Source organism: Xiphophorus hellerii, chromosome 18, assembly GCF_003331165.1.
Source record: "Xiphophorus hellerii strain 12219 chromosome 18, Xiphophorus_hellerii-4.1, whole genome shotgun sequence".
In the NCBI taxonomy this organism is placed as follows: Eukaryota; Metazoa; Chordata; class Actinopteri; order Cyprinodontiformes; family Poeciliidae; genus Xiphophorus; species Xiphophorus hellerii.
The window spans coordinates 4,021,522-4,043,805 of record NC_045689.1 but is presented as its reverse complement, the minus strand read 5'-3'; the positions used below and the strand labels follow the sequence as shown (position 1 = coordinate 4,043,805).

The following is a 22,284-nucleotide window of genomic DNA, read 5'->3' as shown; positions in this document are numbered from 1 at the left end:
GGGGCTATAATTGCTGTGACACACAGTCAGATTCATAGAGTTACTTTACAAAGATGTAATCAATTGTTATCATCAGTTTTATCCAACTTTAATTTATATTTGATCTATGGAGGATTTTTTATGCAACAATTTTAACAGAAACTGTCCCCTAAGCGATTATTTTCCTGGAAAAATCTTTCATATATGCAACTCTGCTGATGAAAAGTTAATATTAAAAGTTTTTTTTCAAACCTCAAATTAAACACAAGGGAATAAATTGTACAAACATGATGAATTATCTATCTACGCTTCACTTAGTCCTTGTCAGGGCTGGAGGGCAGCGGGCCAGAGGTTAATGAACCAGAGGCGGGGTAAAAACCCAGGACACACACACACACACACACACGCGCACACACACACACACACACACGCGCACACACAGACACACACACACACACACACACACCTACAGAGTCGGAGTGCCAGGTAACCAGCAGTCATGGTTTTGGAAGGAAGGGAACAAACTCCTGACCTTTTTCTGCTGGAGTGCTCACAGCTGCATCGTCGTACAGCCCATAATAAATCATTTTACTGCTAAATTCCACTGCAACCAAATGGAAAGGTAATTATAATAAACATTATGTAATCTAAATATGACTAAATGTTACAAGGAATCAGTTCATCCACTGCTTGGAAATACCATGAAAAAAGATCTTAATAGTTTCTGGCTAATTAATTACAGAAAGTCTCTTGAAAGTTAAATTTAATGTGTTTAAACCATAAAGCAGCTCATCCGCCATGACGGACATCAAAACAAACTTTTAACTTCTATAAAAATAGTGGCGCAAAATCGCTTTTATTCAGTTGAGTTCACTGTAAAAATGGTAATTGATACACAAAAAGGCCAAAAATGCAAACCAAACTTATTTCATTGTAAACTTTTGATCTGTGTTGCCAGATTTGACAGTTCCAAGCCCAAAAACAACATAAAACCCGCTCAATTAAAAAAAACCCTCAGCTCTAATGAAATTTACTGCAACAATAAGACGTGGTTTTTTGTGGCGATATCTCCTTTTAATTCATGTTTGGCAGATTCAAGAAATTTCAAAATAAATTAACTAACAGGATAAATGCAATGACATGGCTTCTTATTAAATGTTTTGTACATTTGTCCCACACAATAACAGCTATTTCAAAAGAAACCTTTCTAAAAACTCACTAAATGTTGTGAAAAACAGCCTAAATTTGAACAACTAAAGCAGCCCAGTTAGGTGGAAACCCGTCCAATCTGGCAACGCTGCTTTTGTTGCGAAAAGAAGACATTGATGGATGACAGTCCTCTTATAAGGAACGAAGATTAATGTTTTTAAATAAGTAAGATTGGTAAAATGTGATTAAATATTGCATTATGTTGAAGCGTGTAATTATTAGTAAACATCAAGAAAAAGACCCGCCATAATGTAGCCTAGCATGTACGAAAATGCTAAGGTAGTTAGCATCTAGAGTTTTGTGCATTTTTAAAAAAAAAAACGCTGCTTAAGGCATATTCAGCAAAAACACAAAATATTACCAAATGTTTGGTTTAGTTGCTTGTCCAAATATCTTGGTACATTTGAAATAAGACAAAACTAATTAACAAGTAACGTTTCAGCAAGATGTAGGAGCCTGTTTTCAGTAAGTAGTTTCTTTATTTTGATTAAAAAGTTCTAGTTCTACTGGCAGATTATTTCACTTATAACATGGGGAAAATGTCTTGTTATAAGTGAAATAATCTGCCAGTCGAACCAGAACTGGGTTGCTAGGAGACGGACTGCGCTTGGCTGGGGTTGCTAGGTAACGGCAAAGGGCCCGTTGATAGGTGGAACTCGAACTTTTTCATCAACATTAAGGATTTATTGGCTTAAAACAATCTGCTATTTCTTGACAAGTTACTTGTGATTTAGTTTTGTCTTATTTCAGATACTTGCAGTAGAAACTAGAAGAAATTTACTCTGTAAGATTTTGTGTTTTTGCAGTGCATGTGTGAAGCAGAGTAACCCAGACGGCGTTTCCTGCAGGATGTCCAGCTCTGGCCTGTGTGGCCGTGCGTGTCAGCCTGCAGTTCATGCGACACGTGCAGTTTACATGTTCACACCTCAGACTCAACATCCTGTCCGACTCCATCTCCTCTCCCTCCTCCCAGTCCATCTCCTTCCTTCACCTCTTTCTTTTCCCCCTCCAGCATCTTTTCTGGATTTATATTCCAACAAATCTGCTTGCAATTATGAATTTTCCTCCTAATTTGTTCCTCATTAAGTGACGGAACATTTTTTCTTGTTTTTTTGTTGTTGTTTGAGCTAGCACACCTACGTCACTGTTCCTGAGTTGCCTCTCGGGGTTTATGGTAAAACGTTTAAGAGGGCTCCTAAAAGCTCCTCGTAAAACTGGGAGAATATCGTTCTTAAATTAAAAGTTGTTCATCTCAACAGGGATCCTTAAAGCCTACTAAAAAATGAGGCGTGGGCCAGAAAAAGGGTTTTCTACTGATTTTATGCACCTTGTTTGCTCACTGCTGGATTCAAAAAGCTGAAGGAAAGGGGAAAACCTTTAGATATGCTGCTGGCTTTTCCTAAATTATTTAGTTTCTGCATACAGTTTGTTTAATCTAATACTAATAAAAGTACCGCTGCTCCACAGACCTTATTGTAGGTATCAGTCATTCCAGTTTTTGGCTTGACAGAAAATTGCAAACCAGCTACTGGTTTCACTGAAAAAGTTACAGTTTCACTGCAAAAACACAAAATCTGACCAAGTATATATATTTTTTTGTCTAGTTTCTGCAGTAAATATCTTAATACACTTGAAGTAAGACAAAGCTAAATGAGTACATTTTCAGCAAGACAAAAGAGCTTGTTTAGGTCAATAATTCTTTAATGTTGATGGAAAAATACTTGTTCCTTTGGCAGATTATTTCACTTACTAGAACATTTTCTCCAAGGAATTAGTTATGTAATAGAAGTTCCTACATCTTGCTGAAAAGTTACTTGTAAGTTTGCAACTTGAAGTAAGACAAAAGTAAAATATTTGGACTGAAACTAGACAACAAATACTAAGTAAGTACAACTTTGAGTAAATTTCCACCAAAAATCTGAGAAATTTACCAGAAAAAACAAGGAAACTTCAGACTTTGAAAAGTAAAAAAATTCTACTAAAACCCCAAATGTTTTGAGATTAATCCCAGAAGTGTTTCAAGTTTTCAATTTCAGAAAATTTAATATTTTTTTCTAGAAAATCTTTAACTTTTCAAACTCAGAAATTTACTTATTTTTCTGGAAAAGTTTTTGGCAGAAATGTTTCCTTCCTTTTTTTATTTGTAATGGCGCAAATTGAGTGTAAATAAAATAAATTTGCTTACTGGAAACACGCCAGTTTCAAAGAAATGTTAAGTTGTTGCACTAGGATGAGGTGATTTTTCAAAGGTTAAAGGTCAGCAAGACAAAAGAGCTTGTTTAGGTCAATAATTCTTTTCAAACTCAGAAAAGATTCTTTAAACATTAAAGAAGCAAATCGCCTGCATTCACATCAAGAACACTAAAAGAAATGCTAAATAACACATTTTAGATAATAGCATAATTTCATATTTGCCCTTGCTTACTTAACACTAAAATCTCCAGACATACTCCCAGTATGGGCAGTCTCCTCATAGCTTTTCACAATAAAAGCACCAACCAACCCCCCTGGTTCTGCTGCCACACACACAGACGGACCTGTTTGACGCGGTCCGGGTTGACGGTGGTCTGCGGCTGCAGGATGCTGACTGGTTCTGTCTTCTGGGTGCTCTGAGGCATCTCCCTCACCTTCTCAGCGATGAAGTCATGGACGCCGTTCAACGCCTCCACCGTCCCCTGGATCAGACACACCCGCTCTGTCGTGCCTGAAAACACACAGACACACACAGCTGGGTCAGGAAAGGCGAACATTTCTAAACTTAGGAAACATCAACTTATCAATTTAAAGCTGCAGTCTAACTTTTACAAAAATGTTTCTTCCATATTTGTTAAAGCCGTCGCCATGTTGCAATATGAGACAGATGGTCTAAGCAAAACATCTATGAAGTTTATTCTGTAGCACATTTCAGCAAGAAGGCAGCTCAAAAATAAAAGTCATAAAAACACCATGCAGTCACCAACCTGAGAAACCAATAGCATTCCATTTTGTCAAGTGTCACCATCAAAATCATCAATATCCATCAAATGTATTGATCTTTACATAATGAGATTATAGTTTGCTCAGTTCTGCCTATTTTGAGCTTTTTTAGGCTTCTGTTACTTTAAATTTAAAGAAACTGCTGCTGGCCACGCCCCCCAACTCAACATTTACACCCAAATGTAAAAATGGCCGCAAACAGATTCACAATCATACAACCATACAACACTGAAAAGCATTAGTGGAGCCTTCTGCACAACCAACAAGAATGCAGCAAGTGGTTTCTAGATGGTAAGTCAACAACAAAACTCTTGTCTTTTCCAACAGCCATTGTACAGCACAAACAGCAATAAAACCAACTGATCAAAGGAGACGGTGTTCTGCCGGGGTTGCTAGGTAGCGGGCGGAACTCTGCTGGGGTTGCTAGGTAACGGATGGTGCCTGCTGATTTGTTACATTCCAGTTTTTTGGTACGGCTCATTTTCTAGGCAGTGTTTTTTTTTTTTTTTAGTGCTCTGCCTTTTTTTAAGAAGCAGTAGAAACCCAAATGGAAATAAAAATAATAATTACTTCTGGGTCACGAAAGGCACAGTTTCCTCTTTACTATGGAGAAAACAGTAGACGAAGATGTATGGGAGTACATTGGAGCACAACCACCTGCGAATACTTGAGTCCTTTTTTTAAAAATCCTTCTAACTGCCTATTTCGAAAGTTAAACTCCAAATATACCTCAGAATGCATCAATCCACATGGAAACCGTCTTGACTCTACTGTAGGAACAGAAAGTCTTCCTAGTTGCCCCTCGTGGGGGTTCAGATAATCCAGGAGCGTGAAGGAAAATGAAAGGCCCTCCTTGACTGGCTGCTTTGCCAGCCAATAGGAAGTCAAGTATCACTGCACCTGGGTATTCCAGCTTCCCAAGCTGCATTTTCTGCAGAATATTTCAGAAATAATCCACAAACAGGCGGGGAACCGAAGCAGAACCTCTCAGTCCATCACATCAGTAACAAATGTTCTCTTCTTTCGTCTTTTCGTTCTCTCCTGTATTATTTCTGTTCCTCTCCGTCCTCTTTTCTCCGTGCCCGGACTCTCCAGAGGTTTCTGGTCTTATCACAGCCCAGCAGCGGGTTGGTTGGCACTTTCCCCCTCCCGGCACCATTGGACCCGCTTGGCTTGGCCCGGTTCAGCCAAAAACATCTGTGTTTGTACCAGAGAGGGGGCAGGAATCTGTAGCAAAATGGCTACCAATGCTAATGGAGAAACAAAACAAGCTGAGAGGAGAAGATTTGTGACGCCAAGACTAAAAATAAAAGAGCGTTTGTGCCGCTTTTAGCAACATGTTGCTGCTGGTTCTTTTTGTAAAACTAGTTAGCATTACACCGTCACTACCGTGCATTCCTGCTGTTACAGCCTGGTGACAGCAGTGACAAACAGGATCTATCTGGTCTTAAAATCACGCTGGCTGAACATGGAAATCAGGCGTCCAGCGAAGCCATTTGCTGTTTCTTTATTTTATTCAGGTTTTTTTTTCTTTTCTAACACCCATTGACCATTGAAGTGTGTGTGGGGGGTGTGTGCGGGTGTGTGTGTGTGTGTGTGTGTGAGAGAGAGAGCGTTGATTCTGAGGAAACTGGGCCTCGCCTCTCCCTGACAGCTGGTGCCCTCTGGGTAATCTCCAGTCGTCCAATCAGAAGCCAGGATTAACAGGCCATTGTCTTGGCATGAGAAAGTGAGTGTGTGTGTGTGTGTGTGTGTGTGTGATAGTGGTTGGAAAGGCCACTCTGTCACTAAGGATCATACTGGGCCTGCGGTACAGCTGTGCTTTGGCAACAGAAACCAGTTTCCCCAGATATTCACCACCATCGTCATTAACTTATAGCTACTTTATTCAGATTTGCCTTATTTTTGGCAATTTTACAACAATACAAAGAAAGAAACCAAAATAAAACAATTATTATATTTGTATATTATATTATTATATTAATTATTTTACAAACCAATAATTCACCAGAAAAACAACAAACTGAAACCAAGGCTCGATAAACTGAAACAAAGTCAATAGTTTCCATTTGCATGATTGATTGTTTTTCTCGTCTCTCCATCTTTCTGTCCAAAAAATGGACGACAAAAGTATTCAGTCTGGTTTTTTTGAAAAGCAGTTTTGTTTACAAAGACTTCATTGCCCATTTTATTTATTTAGAATATTCAAAATGACTTCTAGTTCCAGTGTTAAATGTTCATAAGAAATTAACGTGTTTTTTTTTTTTATCTTTGAGAGAGTTAACTTGTATGATGTCATAATTGCTATATTACTTGAAAATGGTCACAGCAGGCAAGTGAAGTTGTTAAATTTTATTATGTTTAGTTCCTTGAGACACAGTCAGTGTTTTTTGTCACAGCAGAGAAAATTCAACATGAATTTATTCACCTGCTTGATGTGTGATAAAATATTATTATCAAACTACAGGCAGGCCTCACTTCATATCACAACTGCAACATAAAAATGCAAAAATTCTCTCATGTTTGTTGATTTTAATGTTTTTTATCTGCTGTCCTCATCTGCCCTGCAAAAACACAACATCTAAGTATTTTGACCTAGTTTCTAGTGCAAATATGTTAGTACAATCTGAATAAGACAAAACAAAGTTACAAATAACTTTTTAGCAAGAAATAGAAGCTTGTTCTAAGTAAATAATTTGTCAATATTGGGGATATCTCATATTATTTCACTTATAACAAGGCATTTTTTCCATGCTATTAGTGAAATAATCTGCCAGTGGAACTAGAACTGAGTTGCTAGGTAACGGTCTGTGCTTGGCTACGGTTGCTAGGTAACGGTGCAGTGGAATGTTCCACCAGTGGAACTAGAACTTTTATCAATATTAAAGAATTATTGACTTAAAACAAGCTGCTGTATCTTGATCAAAAGTTACTCATAAGTTAATTTGCCATATTTCAAGTGTACTAAGATATTTGCACCAGAAACTAGACCAAAAAATGCGGTAAGATTTTGTGTTTTTGCAGTGTGGCCATCTTTAAAAAACCTTGCACTCAGAAAACTCTCCTCCTTTTCCATTTTAGTGATTGTTATGCATCTTTCTCTTTCCTCTACGTGATCTTGAGATACGTTTTTGGTGCGTTTTGAATTCCAGCCTCCATAATTTAAGCCGTTTTCTGGTGTAGCTGTAAATGTTTATCGCCGAGCTGAAATAACCGAATGGATGCCCTCCAGGATCTGAGATTGGATTTCTCTACTGGCTTTTAAATAATATAAATTGACACACAAACCCAAATATTCAGAGCCAAAACAGCCAACCTGGCATGGCTGAGCTGCAGCCTCAGATCTCTAATTAAGTCAAAAGTTAAGTTATTTCATTAAGCTCTAGCTGGGGCTGATTACTTTGTCTCATTGAAAGTGAAATAATTCCACTCACACAATCTTCCAGCCGTAGACGTATAAAAGCCAAAGCAGCGCCGACGCAGCAGAATTTAAACATCCCTCAGTGATTTAAAGTGAGCTCAGTTGGCAGTCTGTCCAGCGAGTGCGTAAGTGTGAGTCTGTTAGTGCATTTGAGCATTCGCTCTTGTAAAACAGAATGTCAACTTGGACTCTTTCAACAGTTGGAGATTTCTATTTTTTCTTTTTTTGAGGTTTCAGATGAAAATCTCCTCAATTTTACTCTGATTGCTGCGTTTACAAAAGGCCCGATTGTGACATTCATGTGCAGGGAAGAAGTCGTGCTGAATTGCTATTGTGGAACGTTTTCTTAGACGTGACCGATAATAATCCAACATGCGTGATTTAATACCAGCCCTGACAAAAAACCCAAGAAAAACAGGGAAGACTGTAAGGTTCAGGTCCGGAAGATGGGAAGAACCGAGACGAGAGGCGGGCAGAGTATTCAAAAAATTATACTCAAGTCAGAGTAGCACAACTTCAACATGTAGTAAAAAAGTGCAAGAAATTACTCAGGAGTAAAAACGTATCAGGTAGAAGTAATTTTGGTATTTTAAGGATGAAAATGATTCATATTAATTATATAATTACAAAATGGCAGAATTAAGTAAAAAAATGTCCAAATCAGTTTCTTTCAACATAAAACTTATAAAACTTTAACAAAAACTGAAGGAATTTTTGGTTTAAACATGTTTGTTTTTCATTCAGTGGGTAGAAAATCCAGAAATTTTACTCAAGTAAAAGCAAAAATAATCCTAAAAGTAATTTTTTTAAAAAGTTACTCAAGTCAATGTAATCGAGTAAATGTAACGAGTTACTACCAAACTCTGACGTAGACTGAGGTTTGTAGGCGGACCAGAGTTCGGTACGCGCTCACACCTCCCCAAACGAACCGGACTTTGATTGAATTGGACTGAACCGGGCCGGTGTGAATGCTGCACCCTTCGTTCGTAAACCAACTGAATTCCTGTTATTTTGTAAACAACCTGAAACTTAAATCTCCCCAGAGGCCCGGTGGATCCCTCTGAAGATGAGGACCAGGAGCCAGACGTGAACTTTCAGCTCACGGTTTCCACGGTGACAAAGTGACCCGGCACCTTTTCGCTCAACACCAGCGCACTCATCAGGTTGTGAGCCAGGTTGCAGACCCTGGCGCTTGTTTTTATTAAGGTCTAGCTAACATGACTCACTCCTTCCTCCTCCGGATGATCAGTGGTAACAGACATAAAGCACTGAGCTGTTTCTCTGATTTGTGACTCACAGCAGCATATGCGGCCTTGGTACGGCGATGCATGTTTGGACTCTGCTGGAACGCCCCTCTGCGGCTCAAACTGAACAAAGCGAGCCACGTGCTCAACACCAAACATTTGTGTTTTTGTAGAAACAGAGAAGAAGAGGACAGTCATTACATTGGAAGAAAGGAAAGTAGTCGGAGCCCATTCTGACCACAAAAGGGATAAATTAGGGTTTTCCTTTCTCCACTCAAAGCCCCAATTCTTCTGAAAAGCACCCTTTAAGCCATGGGTCTGGTTTCTTAGGTAATAACTGTTGAAACATTTGATTTAAAAGACTTGAGTTATTGTTGAGCTGCTTGCACACCAGCCCTGTTTAGTCTGATTTAGTAAAACTTCAGTCCGTTTGCCTTGAAAGTTCAGTTTGTTTGGGAAAGAGGGAATGGCTCCTCTAACAAACCTCTAGAATTTGGAGTTAACTTTCCCAGAGCTTCCCTGGTACTTTATTTTACTTTTATTGAAAGTTACATGTTACTTTTTCTGAATTAGAACTTGAATGTTGTTTCCCTGAGATTTACAGGGTTTGGTTTGGTACTTACAGATTACTTTTGTGACTCTTGCATAAACTTGCGAATAACTTCCTGAAAACCTGCAGGATACCTGCTCGTAATTTTGGTTACTTTCTAGAACTTTCATTTACGTTCTAGAACTTGCAGGTTACTTTTTGTGAAACGCATTAATTTATTTTCCAGATCTCAAATGTTGCTTTCTATAAATTACATCTGAATTTTCCAGAACTTTCATGTTTCTTCTGTTGAACGTCCAGGTAATGTTTGAGATTTTTACCAATATTTCTTTTGAAAACATTTTAAATTACACATCTAGGAAATTAATTAGTGTCTATTAAGTAGTTTAATTCACTATGTTTGTATCTTGGTGAATGTAAGTAGCACATAAGCAGGGAAACATCCTCAGCTACCTCTGAGTCATAAAAACACTCTGGCAAACAGACATCTGTGCTGCTAACGGAGAACAAATGCTGATCCAGAGCCGACTGTAAACAGCCTCCTGCCTGCTGGGGAATCCCCGGCCTCCGAGTAAACCTTTGCCCAGGAATACAGAAAAACATGCAGTTTCTGTACAACTCATGCAGATTCTACCGTTTTAAAAATGATTACAAATTCAAATGTCTCTACAGAACGGAAGAGGGTTAGAGCCACTGGACGAAAAAACTGAATCTGACTTCACCTTTGAATTTACCTTTTTATTATAATTCTGATCTTAATCTCACAATTCTGACTTTTCTGACATTTTTCCCAGAATACATACTTTTTTCCTCATAATTTTGACTTTAGTCTCAGAATTATGACTTTTTTCGACTTTTTTAAGTCGAAAAAAAGTCAACTTAAAACTTTCTTTCAAAGTTTTAATTTTAAAAATTTCTTTCAAAGTTTTCATTTTAAAACTTCTCATAATGTACATTTTTTTTATGACTCTTCTTCAGAATTCAGTTGTTTTCTCACAATTCTGACTTTTTTCTCAGAATTTTGACTTTTAGCTCAAAATTCTGAAATATTAAAGTCAGAATTGTGAGAGAAAAAAAAAGTTATATTTCTTTCCCCTTATCCTCCTCCGTACTGTAGAATAAAATCTGATTTAGTTATGGTATATTTTCTTGTTTTTTAAGGTTTCTGCAGCAGCAGGAACACATTCTGGCTCTTAAAGTCAACAATAAACATGAATATTTCATCCATATCTGCAGAGAACTGCACGAGGAGAGGAGACGTGACAGAAACACCGCAGGTCAGATGTTCACAGGTACACGACGTTCATCCCTGCTGGGCTGAGATGTACAGCTTTTTCCCTCCCAGCACAAACAAACATCTGGAGAAGGAACGGCGGGAGGAGAAACCTGCAGCAACGGAGAGCGGAGCCGCCATGGAGATGTCAAAGCGGAGCGACAGCAGCGACAGACGGAGGCAAACGGAGACGGACAGACCGCCGTGCGGAACGGGAAACCTTTGTGAAACTTGTCACAACAGAGCAACGTCAGAAAAACAGAGACGGCAGAGAGAAACCGAGACCTGAAAACAAACACGGCGCTGCGGCGTGAGCTGAGCCGACTCTAAAATCAGATTTTCATTCATTTTCCTCACGGCTTCCTTCATTTCTACACAAAACAACGAAGAGAGAAAAGCTGCATGTAAAACAACCAGTTGGTATCAGTCGGTTAGTAACTACTTACATTTACTCAGTTACACTCAAAGCAGAATTATTGGTAGTTTTATTTTCTTTAAAAGTTTTTAGACATCAGTGGAAAGATGTTTTTTTCCACTTTCTGCTTTTGTTTATGGAAACTTGGCAGCATCTTTAAATTAATCTCGACATTTTTCTTACTTTGCGGTGAAACTAAGTAACTTCCAGAGTTGGGTAGTAACTAGTTACATTTACTGAAGTAACTTTTTCTTTAACATGTACTTTTAGGAGTATTTTTACTACGCTGCACTCTGAGTAATTTTATTATGAAGTATTTCTGCTTTTACTTGAGTGAAATTTCTGGATTTTCTACCCACTGAATAAAAAAAAAACATGTTTTAACCAGAAATTCACCAGACACACAGCTGCAGTTTCTGTTAAAGTTTCATCAGTTTTTTTATTGAAATAAACTGATTTGGAAAAAATTATTTGTTATTTTTTATTTATATGAATTATTGTCATTTTGATCGTTAAAATACCAAAATTTCCAACTAACTTTATATTTTGCTCCGTCTGATGATGTAATTTTTAAGCATGAAATGATTGATAATCTGATCACTTACTCAGTACTTCAGTAGATTTTTTACCAAATACTTTTTTACTCTTACTTGAGTACCAACATGTTGAATTATTTCTGCTCTTGTTCAATGTTTGGGTTTCTCAGCGGACGCGAAGTGAGATGTGAAAGCTTTAACGTAAATCTCGTTAAGCGGATCTCCTCAGTCTGCGGATTTTCCCGGGTTAACGGCCACCTTTGATCAGATCGTCTGGATTAGCAGCGCCTCGGAAAAGTGTCGCTCCGAACCGCGTCGCCGCAGAAAGAAAAAGGAAATGGATCATCAGATTCTCATCAGGACAGTTTAACCGACCCGCAGATATTAAAGCTTCTTCCATAGGTTTGGCTGTCCAAACTTATTGCCATCTCAGAAGTAGTGACATTTTTTATAATTCTAATTCTAATCTCAAAATTCTGACTTTCTTCCAACCTTTCTTTTTCAGATTTCTGACACCAATTAAGGCCATTAAGGACAAAATGGTCAAGCTGAGAGCCCTCCAGGGCCACAATGTTTTTTTTCTTAATTAAGACTGGAACAGGTTTTTCGTAAGACATTTATTTTTTCTCTCTTAAATAAATACACAATATTTTAAAAATGTCGCCTTATTTTTGTACAAAATGACATTGTTGACAGAAATGTAAGCAAGGTTTTGCACAGTTGCTGTAATAAATGATGAATAAATATTTTCCAAATCTTTTTTGATTTCATTGTCCTTATTTATATTATATTATTATTATTATTAAAATCTGTTTTTACATTGGGAAGTGCTTGCTATTTTTTTTTTACCAAATGCAATCAATGAAAACAAACATTTTCAAGAAGGTTTAATGTGTCTTTAAAAATGTCTGAGGGGCCAAACAAAATCCTCCAAAGGGCCACAAATGGCCCCTGGACCACACTTTGGACACCCCTGTGTTAGACGCAACAAACAACAAAATAAACTCCCCAGAAAACGAGAAACAAATCAAGTATACATTTAAAACTCAAGCAAATCATAATGGCAGCAGAAAAACTGTTTATCAGTTTTTTCTTTTCTCCTCCAGAGACTCGTCTTAAATCTCAGGATGTATTAACTGCGTTTCAATTCCCCCTCGGCTTCTAGCAAAACGTTTCCAAACGGCGCGATAAAAGAAGCTCTGACAATGAGACAAACAGACGAGCAGAAGGATGAATTCATCGGCTGACATATTAATAACGCAGAGGAAATGACCGCGCAGACCTCAGTGAGGTTTTATTAGTTAGCTGGAAGGAAAGCAGAGGTGAGCAACCAAACACACCCACTGGATGAAGTCACACTGCACACTGCAAGCTAACTGCAATTTATTACGGAGATACAGTTTTCATCAAGAGTCCAACTGTGTCAGGGTCACGCTAAGAAAATAAACGCTAAGAAAATAAACTTTTGAGAGGTCAGACAAGAATAGAGTCGAAACGATACAAGACTAAAGTCGCCTTTTTACAAAAAATAATCATAGAACTACGAGAATAAAGTTGCAACGATACGTCAATAATGTCTTGATTTTACGAGAATAACGTCATAATATTAGGAGGATAAAGTGGCAAGTTCACAAAAATAAAAATTATAATATGAAAATAAAGTCGCAGTTTTACAAAAATAGTTATTTTACTATAGTAAAGTCATACAAGAATAAAGTTGCAATGATGCAAAATTAAAGTGGTTTTATCAGAATAAAGTTGTAAAAGAATAAAGTAAAAATGATACAATAATAATGTCAGAGTTTTGTGAAAATAGTCATAATTAGGAAAATAAAGTCATAATATTTGAATAACAAAGTTGTACGAGAATAAAGTCGTATTCTGAGAATAAATTTATATTAGAAAAAAGTTGAAATGATGCAAGAATAAAGTTATATTATCACTATTCTTGTATTATGACTTTATATTCAAAATTTAATGACTTCATTCTCATGATTAATTTGTATTTTTTTTATTAGTATGGGTTAATCTAATCCAATCTTAAATATATTAGATTAAATTAAATAACTTCAGTTCAGTTCAATTTATTCCAGCTAAATGCTCCAACTACAGCCTGGTTTAAAGTAACAAAAAATATTTATTACCCATTTTAAAAATAGTTTCCAATTACTTCTCAAGCTGTTGATATTTTCAGGTAAATTTGGTTAATTTTGCAACATTTGCTCTGTTTGCCGGTTCCCACACCTGGCTCCGCCCCTCACAGAGTCTTGGCTCCGCCCCTCTACGCGTCAAGGCCCCGCCCACAATGAAATCTTTCATTGTTTGTCTGAGGGGGCGGAGCTACACGGGTTTAGATACACTTTATAGTATCATAATAAACAATACATTACGATTATTACACAGAAAATCCAAATGTTCCCAATTCGTTCTAATCCAAACCAGCAGCGTGATAAAAAATAAAAGTTCTGATCCGTTTCCAGCAATCCCCCCAGTTTCATTCTGATGTATATTCTTCATCAGCGGTCGATCCGGGTCAGATATGGACCAGAAAGATCAGATCAACATGGTGGTGAACGGCCACCAAGCACACACTGTTTCAGGCAGCTGGGCAGATGTTGGTGATGTCATGAGAAGCTCTTCCAGAAAATGAAGAGCGTGAAGTGAATGAAGTGTGTGTGTGTGTGTGTGTGTGGGTGGGTGTGTGTGTGTGTGTGTGGGTGTGTGGGTGTGTGTGTGTGTGTGTGTGTGTGTGTGTGTGCAGGACTGCATGTGCTGATGTAATCAGGCACAGTAAGGAAACTTGGACCTGTTCTCTGCTGCAGTCGACCAAGTCGTCATTAAGGAGAGAACAGGACACAGAGAAGAGGAGGAGGAGGAAGAGGAGGAGGGGAATAAGGTGGAAATTACAGACGGACAGGAGGAAGAAAGGTCGGAAAGGTCAGTTTAATGACGGGACGACGAAGAGCGAGGAACTGGAACACAATGAGAAACCTACCATGGTAAAAGTTGATGTAAATGTGAGTTTATTATGCGTCCCATGAGAACCTGCAGGCTGCTGCACACAAACCTTTGGTCAATTTGGAAAAAACATTAAAATCAGGAGTTAATGTGGACAGTTGGGCTTTACTGCCCTCAAAAAAATAAAAAATGACCAAAAAACCCCAAATATTCTGATAAAAAGAAGCGGCCTGTGTAGGGTTAGGAAGCTTTTACATTTTTTGTTCAAAATCACTCTAAGATAATAAGATTTTAATCTGCTCGGTTCAGAATGAGCTGTTTTACGGCGTCTTGTCACTTTAAATCCTGATGAGGTGCTGCTGGCCACGCCCCCATCTGAATGTTTTATAGCAGACAGATGCTAAAACATTCAGTTTTGTTTGCTAAACAACAGATGCTGAACTATACAACCAGACGACTTTGAAAGGCAAAAGTGGAGCCTCCTGCACAGCCAACAAGAATGCAGCAAGTGGTTTCTGGATGGAAAGTCAACAACAAAACAGTTGTCCTTTCCAGCAGCCATTGTATAAGGGATACAGTGGAAGAACCAGCCGACCAAAGGTGCTTGAGCTCAGTTTGGGTTGCTAGGTAACGGGGCAGTGCCCGTTGACTCAGACTCGACAATTAGAAGGCTCTTTTTCCAGACACCAAAAAACATCAACTTATTGCCAAATAACAGCTGCCTGGTTTTTATATATATATCTTGATCTGCTTTTAGAAGCAGTAGAGATCCAAATAAAAGCACAAAAAAACATGCAAAATGTGAAATTTGTGTAATAGGTTTATATAATTAGCATGAAAAAGCATAATGGAAACCCTCTTAGCACTACTGCAAAAGCTAACACCCACGTTATTCCTTATCTCCTATCTTTGGGGGTTCAGCCAACCAGCACCAAGAAAAATGACTGAGCTGATACCAAAATGTGAAGTACAACCCACCTCTAGCAGGTGGTTTCTGGACGGTAAGTAAACAACAAAATACTTGTCCTTTCCAGCAGCCATTGTACAGCGCATACAGAGCTTGGGTTCCTAAGTAACCTGTGGAGTTCAGCTGGGGTTGCTAGGTAACCTGTGGAGTTCAGCTGGGGTTGCTAGGTAACTGAGAAGTAGAATATTCTGCCAGTGGAACTAGAACTTTTTCATCAATACTAAAGAATTATTGACTTAAAACAAGCTCCTGTCTTTTGCTGAAAGGTTATTTGTTATATTATAATACACAATATTTAAAGTGTATCAATATAGCTGCTCTAGAACCTAGAACAAAAATAATTGGTAAATTTTGTGTTCTTGCAGTGTAGAAGCAGTAGAAACCAAAATGGAAGAACCAAAAGAAATGCAAAATGTAAATTTTCATACCAAAACACCAATCAGTGTTGAAACTTTCCTTTTTTTTGCATTAAATCTTTCTTACATTCGCAGCACACCAGTAGAATAACACAGTGAAAACCCAGTTTCCTCTCAGGCTCTTTCCTTTGTGCCCCCCCGGTCCTTTCTCTGGCCAGAGGTCCGGCAGTGACGGAGCGGCCGAGACGCGGGAAGAATAAGGCGACCCGCTTTAAAGAAAAACAAAAGGATCTGGAAGAAAAGGCAGGAATTCCTCTGGACTGATGTAACCCCTCTCACTGGGAAAAGCTGCGTTTCCCTCCATGTTCTCTGCTTCGCTGGTTCTGCTTCAGAAACACTTTCTCTGTTTACTTTCTGCAACTAGGAGACACTTTCATCTGGGCACTCAGGCATAAAACTGAGACTTTACCATTGAATTAAAAAAGTTTAAAGCGTTCATGTTTGTATGAGCAGTTACAGGAACATTTGGACTTTTTTTGAATCAAAACTATATCATTATTACGGTATTTAAATTATCTCAATTATCTGATTGTGATCAATATCGTTGGGTTTAAAGTAGTGCTGTCAATAGATTAAAAACATTTAGCTAGATTTTTTGTTTTTAAATCTCCACTGTATGAAAGTTTTCAGAAAACATTTAATCGTCTGAAACCAAACGTGTGTGAAGACTCTCAGTTTTACAGATTTTTTTATATTCAGGAAGGTTTAAATCATTTTCATGAAGATCATGAATATTTTGAAAGTACTGATGAATGTTTTGATCAAATCCATTAATAACGTCATAAACTCATGTATGCCGTTAACTGTGACTCGCCGTATTGACATCAGTGTCATAAAAGTAAAATATACTGCCACCTACAGGTGGAAGTTAGTGGTCAGTTAAAACCAACGTTTCTGAACATTTTTACAGCAATCTGTAATAAACTTACAGTTATGCTTTAGCTTAACCTTGAGTTTGACACAAGTGGTTTAAAGGACGCCATTTTGTTTTAAATGTTACCTTGGAAACGTCTCTTTCCACTCATTTCCTGTTGAACTTTTGCGACAGTCGATTTTTGTCATCGAGTCGAGCAAGCGGCGTTATTCGTTCAAATCTAGAGCTTCGGTTTAGCGACGCGACACAAGAAAGTTAAAAATGCTTTTGCTGTCGTTCCACAGCGAGAAGCTTTTAGGGCAAAACAGCAACATTCACAGCAAAACGTTCAGATTAACTACATGCGTTAACGTTTAAAGCGAATGCACTTTTCTAGCTTTTTCTCTCCAACATGTTCGCCTCCCTCCCTTCCTGTCTTCGCTTCCTGGCAGCAGAGTCCTGGTTGCCCAAGTGACCCGGCCCATGGCGAGCAAACAGCTGAAGAGACGCCACGGCCGGCTTCTCCTCTGGTTCTCCTCACATTTTCCCCCTCCTTCGGCCTCCTCTTCCTCTCACCTCTTTGCTAATCTCAGTCTCTCCTCATTTTCTTTCTCTCTTCCTCATCAAAGAGTGAAATAAATGGAAATCTGTGAGGAAGCATTTAAATGAAGTATGTGGCTGAACATGAAGAAAGCTCATCTTTCATCTCCCAAACAAAGAAATTCACCAAATATAGTAACTAATAAAAAAGATTTAAAAGAACTGAAAATTAGGTTAAAAAATAAAGATTTTAGCTCACATGCACATGAAAAAAAAATTTGCTAAAACATATTTTTCATAGTTTAGGAGAAGAAAACGTTGCTGCAGATGTTTGTGAATTCCCACTTTATGTTTCCACAAAGAAGAAATCCTCAGCTCCAACAGAAATGGCAGCTAAACTCATTTTTTCATCTATTTCTATATTTTTGCTGTAGTTTCATTAAGTGTTCAGACAGAGACTTCATAATTCAGTTTATTTGTTGTTTTATTTATTTGTTTGGGATATTTATTTCCAAAACATTAACAATATTTTGAGGAAACTGAACTGCTACATAAAAAGTCTTCATCCACTTCAAAATAAGAGCATGAATATAAACGTCTAACGAGCTGAAGAATTGTTAACAGTCCTTAACCAAAACTTTACCAATTGAAGGTTTATAAAGCAGCCAAATAAATGAGAACTTATCCGTGAAAATTACTGTAGGAAAACCTGAGTGTGCGAAACGTTTTTAACGTTAGCCAAAACGCTAATCGCTAAACTTAAAATTTGCTCTGCTATTAGATTATTATTTTTCCTTTTTCATGTTCTAGAAAAAAATTTACATTATATGGAAGGAAAGTTTTTAAATAATTTATCGCAATCTTATGTTGTTATACCAGAAAAAGCTAGCATGTTAGCAGGAGCGCACTGTATCCGCACTGTTTGACCTGCGTAAACACCGGAGCATACCCCTTCGCTTCCCACCAAACAGCCCACCATAAGTACGAATTTATTCGTGACAATTACTCTAGGGAAAGCCGAGGGTGGCAAACATTTTTAAAATTAGCCAAAATGCTAACCGCTAAAAAGAAAAATTAGCCCTGCTACAAGCCCATTAGCATATTGTGCTACTTTCTTCTTTTCACATGTTTCCCTTTTATTTTACTAGTTAAAATTTACATTATACATAAAGAAAGTTATGAAATAATTTTGTTCCATCACAAAAGGCTAGCATACGTTAGCATGAGAAGCCGCTTTATCTGCGGTGTTTGATGTGCATGAACACATGAGCACACTCCTTCGTTTCCCAGGGTGACAAAACACCAAAGTAAGTCTGAGGATATCAGTTTCACTGAAAACATGGTGTGTTCACATCCACAGGTGAACAGGTGTCACCGAAGAGGTTCGAAACTCCTCTGGAAGAGACGGGAACGCGTAACAGCTGGACTATCGTGGCCCACTCAGGTCTTCCCTGGGGATTACACACACATATTCCCGTCTCATGCCATTAAACGGCGACATTGCAGGAACCCTTTTAAACACTCACACACTTATGGAAAGAATGCAGATACACTCACACACTCGCCCCCCTCGGCCATCCGGCTCTCTAGAAAGTTGCGGATCTCACCATGTCACCACAGACAACTATATATACACACACCTAATCACTGTCATGCTCATCTGTCTTACACACACGGCGTTTCTGTGTCCTCTGAGAACTGGCGAAAGAAACCGGACCTCGTGTGAATTCCTGCTCAAGCTGAACGAGTTCAGCGCTGTCCTGGTTTTACTAACACCCTCGCACATGCTGGGATGTGGTCACCATGAAGGCAGACATCTTTCTCCAACGCACCCGGAGTGACAGCAGCGACATAATGACGAGGCACAGAGAAGAAGGAAGGCACATTCCCGACTTTGACCCCTGACCTTCATCTCATTTGGTTTAATTTCTTAACTTTTTTTTCCTTCATGCATCACCTCATCTTTTAATTGCACTAGAAAAAAGTTCTTTCCATAGGTACCATAGAATTGCACAAAAATCCGTGAGGGACGATGGAGTCCCTGCTCGAAATTCCATAAAAGACGTGTACGGAGCCTAGAGCTGGAAGCCCATTAAATTCTGTTTACATCGTTTTAAACTGTGTGATTGTGAGCGTGAGTGGGAATAAAAATAGCAATAGGTATTTTGTTCCATATAACACAGCAGGAGTGTAACAGGTAAACCTTTTATGGATGCAAACTCGACTAAAAACCCACCTGTTTAGAATTGCATTTGAAACATAATCAATTACAAATTTATTGATGGAACCTGACTTAATGTCGTGTTTTGATTGTTGATTCTATGTTGCTTTGTGTTTCTGTGTTTGATATGATGTAAAGCACTTTGAAATGCCTTGCTGCTGAAATGTGCTATACAAATAAAAGTTGATTGATTGATTCCCTGCGCTGTTGGCGAAATGTGTTTGGTGAAAATTGCAGAAGACTTGCAGAAATGTAAAACATACATAAAACAGTTTTATTGAAAACTTTGAGTTAATGTAAAGGATCCCAGCTAAGGAGTATCAGAAATGTGTGAAAAATATTGTTTAAAAGGCTAAACTGAAAGATCAAATGTTGAAGAGAGGATCAGTTAAAGCTCATAGCGTGTGTTACAGTTAGCCGGTGTTTTTAGCTAATATGCCAAAGGCTAAATACCATGTTTCATAACTTTAAGTTACTCCACCTGGTGTGCAAACAGCTGTTTAAGAGATGAAAAGCTAAAGTAAGCCAAAATGCTAATGATATCATATAGGCTATCATTAGCATGGTGAGCTAGAGTAATATAATCCTTTTTATATGTACAATCCCAGGCTAAAACTGGATGTAGCCACAAAGCTAAAACACTGATAGTAGCATGTCGGCTATCATTAGAATGGTGAGCCAGAGTAACATATTTCATTCATTATGTACAAATCCATGTTAAAGCTAAAACGAGCTTCAAAGCTAAAGCTATCTAAGGATAGCATGTAGGCTATCATTAGCATGTTGATCTGCAATAATACCTGACATACAGTATTTAAAAATTCCCTATAAAAGCTAAACTTAGCTAAAATGCTATGAGTAGCGTCACTAACATGACTAACATCTTCTCTCCAATCTCTGTTCATTGTAGCTATTAGGCCAAAATTAGCTACAAAGCTAATGTTAGCTAAAATGCTACCAATGGTATGTGGGCTGTCACCAATTAGTAATTAGGTTACCAAACCTAATTACCTGTTGACCTAGGTTAAAAGTGCAACCTTGGTCAATTAAGTTGCGCTATTATATCAAATGTAAATTTCTGGCAATAAAGTTTGAAATTTTCAGATTAATTTCAGAAAAAAAATCAGAAATTTCTGATTTAAAAAAAACTATTCCAGAAAAAAACGGGAAATTTCAGTTTTGAAAGTCAAAACTATTATTAAAATAATCGAATAATCGTGATTAATCGTTTCAGCCCTGTAGTGGTTTTTAATGGTTTTATGTATAGGCTTCAGCCTTTTACTCTTCTAATTTAATATTTTAGCATGTTTTTAAGAATCCAGTTATTTATCTGATAACTAAATTAGTTGACGATTATTTAAATAATTGATTAATCACGATTAATTGTTTTAGCCCCATTGTGCTTCTTAATGTTTTTTTGCATAGATATCTTCACTTTACTCTTCTAATTTTATGTATATAATTTTCTTGAGTTAACAATTATTCAATTAGTAAATTTACTCTTAAGTTAATTTTTTGGTAAACAATTAATCACGATTAATCGTTTCAGCCCTTTTGTGGTTTTTAATTCTTTTATGTATAGACTTATCAACTTTACTCTTCTAATTCCATGTTTTTGAGTTTTCTTTCTGCATTTCTCCAGTTAACGATGAATTAATTAGTAAATTAGTGAACAATTATTTCAATAATCAATTCACAACAATTAATCGTTTCAGCTTCGCTGTTTTTTAAAATATTTTATTACTCATCTAATTTCATGTTTTTGAGTCTTCTTGCTGTGTTTCTCCCATCTTTGGCTCGTGTGTGAGTGGGTGTGTGTGTTACGAGAACAGAGTCAGCTGGTCTAAGCCTCCTTGTCCCTCTCGCTACAGCCTTAAATCCCCACCAAATCCAACTCTGCTCCCCCGGGTGCCTCCAGCCGTCCTGTTACCCCGTCAGCTGCCCCATTTCTGCTGTCAGCATCTCTCTCTATCCGACTGTTTGTCTGTTTTTCCCTCACACACAGTAAACACTTTCTGGGACATTGCGTTGACCTCCATTCAGCATGAACTACTTAAACCAAACTTGAACCTCATTTAAATTCACATTGTGATCCCAACAAGGAAGACTGGATCTAACAGAGTACGTGTTAAGGCAGAAGGAGGGAAAAACGGAAGCATGTTCTGTTTCACTTCGTCGTGTTTCTGTCCCTCTGAGACCATTTCGTCTTTCACACTCGATGGCTTTTCAGCAGTAAACCACTTGTTGGACACATAATGAGTCTTTATGAAGCAGACTTCATAAAGAGGAGATGAGAAACTAAGTTTAAACATCATCTTGTGGCTCATCTGCTAGTTGCTCTCTTGATGACCCGGTTTGAGGTGAGCTTTAGCTTTAGTCCATCATGGTCCACTTCAGTTTAATCCAAAATACTTCACCCAAATGCAAGAAAACATCTGTTTGTTTGTTTTTTTGTAGTAGAAAGCTACAAAAACAGCTACTAAGGGGAACTTACTCCACTACGCATGCATAAAGTAGTAGTAGTAGCAGCATACTTGTTGAGGGAACAACTGACGCTGCTTCTCTGATGCCGCCCTGGGAAACTGCCCATATCACCCATATCAAAAACCATCACTGGCTGTAATACGGTCACACCATGACGTGCTAACAGCTTAATTTCCAGGCAGCAGAGACAATACTCCACAGTGACGTCGACAAGCGCTGCTAAACAGCCTCATTTGCTTTTG

At 38.0% G+C, this 22,284-nt stretch overlaps 1 protein-coding gene across 3 annotated transcripts in view; it reads right to left on the bottom strand.

Annotated features, from left to right (window-relative positions):
• nova2 (NOVA alternative splicing regulator 2) overlaps positions 1-22,284 on the bottom strand; it is an 88,418-nt gene that overhangs the window by 16,966 nt on the left and 49,168 nt on the right. For all 3 annotated transcript variants that reach the window (XM_032591062.1, XM_032591059.1, XM_032591061.1), the window contains one exon: positions 3,726-3,892. In XM_032591062.1, coding sequence (XP_032446953.1) covers positions 3,726-3,892 — 167 coding nt within the window. The remainder of the gene's footprint in view (positions 1-3,725; positions 3,893-22,284) is intronic.